The 1,353-nt window shown below is 44.8% G+C and overlaps 1 protein-coding gene across 1 annotated transcript in view; it reads left to right on the top strand.

Annotated features, from left to right (window-relative positions):
* The first annotated feature begins 773 nt into the window (after positions 1 to 773).
* rragca (Ras-related GTP binding Ca) overlaps positions 774 to 1,353 on the top strand; it is a 14,046-nt gene continuing 13,466 nt past the window's right edge. Inside the window, exon 1 of the mRNA XM_032517460.1 lies at positions 774 to 1,165. Within this exon, the coding sequence (XP_032373351.1) occupies positions 983 to 1,165 (183 nt within the window). The 5' untranslated portion in view covers positions 774 to 982. The remainder of the gene's footprint in view (positions 1,166 to 1,353) is intronic.

The raw sequence follows: 1,353 nt of genomic DNA, 5'->3' as shown, positions 1-1,353 counted from the left end.
ATATAGACCTTAGTGGTCCCCTAATACTCTATCAGAAGTCTCCCGAAATTCCGCCTTGGTGCAGAATTACAGCCCCTGGAGCCAGTCCCACAATGAACTTTCCTTAGGACGTGCCCTTTCTGTGCCTGTAGATATTGAGGAGGAGAGGGGGAACCTCATAAAGTTAAATTTTCATGCCATGGCACCTTTGAAGAAATAAAACACACAATACAATAGCCTAATACAGGCGTATAAAACAGACAGACAAACAACCGTTACAATCACTAAACACAGCAATAGAAACAACAATGACTAAAAAAGACAATTAGGAAACAACAAGGCAATTAAGAAACAACATAAGGCATGGCTTAAATCCTGTAGATACAAGACGCAAAACTCTATCTCAAATGTCATTCTAAATTTAATACATCGACTCGATTAATTCCGACACTTTGAAAATATCTTTAAAGTCTTCACTTTACTGTGGTGGATTTCTGCTACCATCTGCCGGTGATGTTGCAGAACACCAGCAATGCACACTAGCGTTGGTTTGTTTTTTGACTACCGTCATCAAATGTTCACTTATTTTACAAGAAATACAAATATATAAATTGTACATAATTCTTGCAAACTCAATCACCTTAAACGTGCGTTGCGAATGTGCATTGCTTCATATTCGGGTGATAGGTCACTAGTCAGGTGACAGCGACCACCCTCAGTGGAGTGACAGGCGGTCGACCAATAATCTTTCGTGTTGTAATTCAGACAGCGAATCAGAATCAAGGGGTGGGAGCAAAGGGTGAGTTTTTTTCAAAGGAGAGGAAATCCTTAGGAAATGTGTGGGATCACGCTCGGTGTTTCGAAGTGGTCTGGGCATTATTAACAAACTATTTTCACTGTGTGACGGGAGTTTGTGGTGCACACCGATCAACCGATACAAACACGGGTGCGGTGAGTGACAAGTAAGGGGGGGAAGAGGGGAAGCGACCGTCGTTAGGTCAAAATGTCGATTCAATACGAGGTGGAACAGCTGGCTGACAGCTACGGGGTTGCGGACTCGTTCCCCAAAGATTTCGGTTATGGTGAAGAGGAGGCCGACATTGAGGACAGCCCGGCGCCGTCCGACAGCAAACCGAGAATCCTGCTCATGGGTTTGAGAAGAAGTGGTAAATCCTCCATACAGAAGGTAGGGAGAGACGTTAACGTGAAACTGCGCCTTCCCCCTGCTTCACACAGTAAACGGGACGTTAGCCAAAATAGCTAGCTAGCTAGCGAGTTAGTTTAGCATGTCGTAAGTGATGATAGCTAGGAACCAGCAGATAACATGTCTAGCTACATGAGAGGGGGATAACTGAGATGACCCCCCCCCCCCCC

Source organism: Etheostoma spectabile, chromosome 6 (genome assembly GCF_008692095.1).
Source record: "Etheostoma spectabile isolate EspeVRDwgs_2016 chromosome 6, UIUC_Espe_1.0, whole genome shotgun sequence".
Taxonomy (NCBI): Eukaryota; Metazoa; Chordata; class Actinopteri; order Perciformes; family Percidae; genus Etheostoma; species Etheostoma spectabile.
This window is presented reverse-complemented; position numbering and strand designations above follow the sequence as displayed.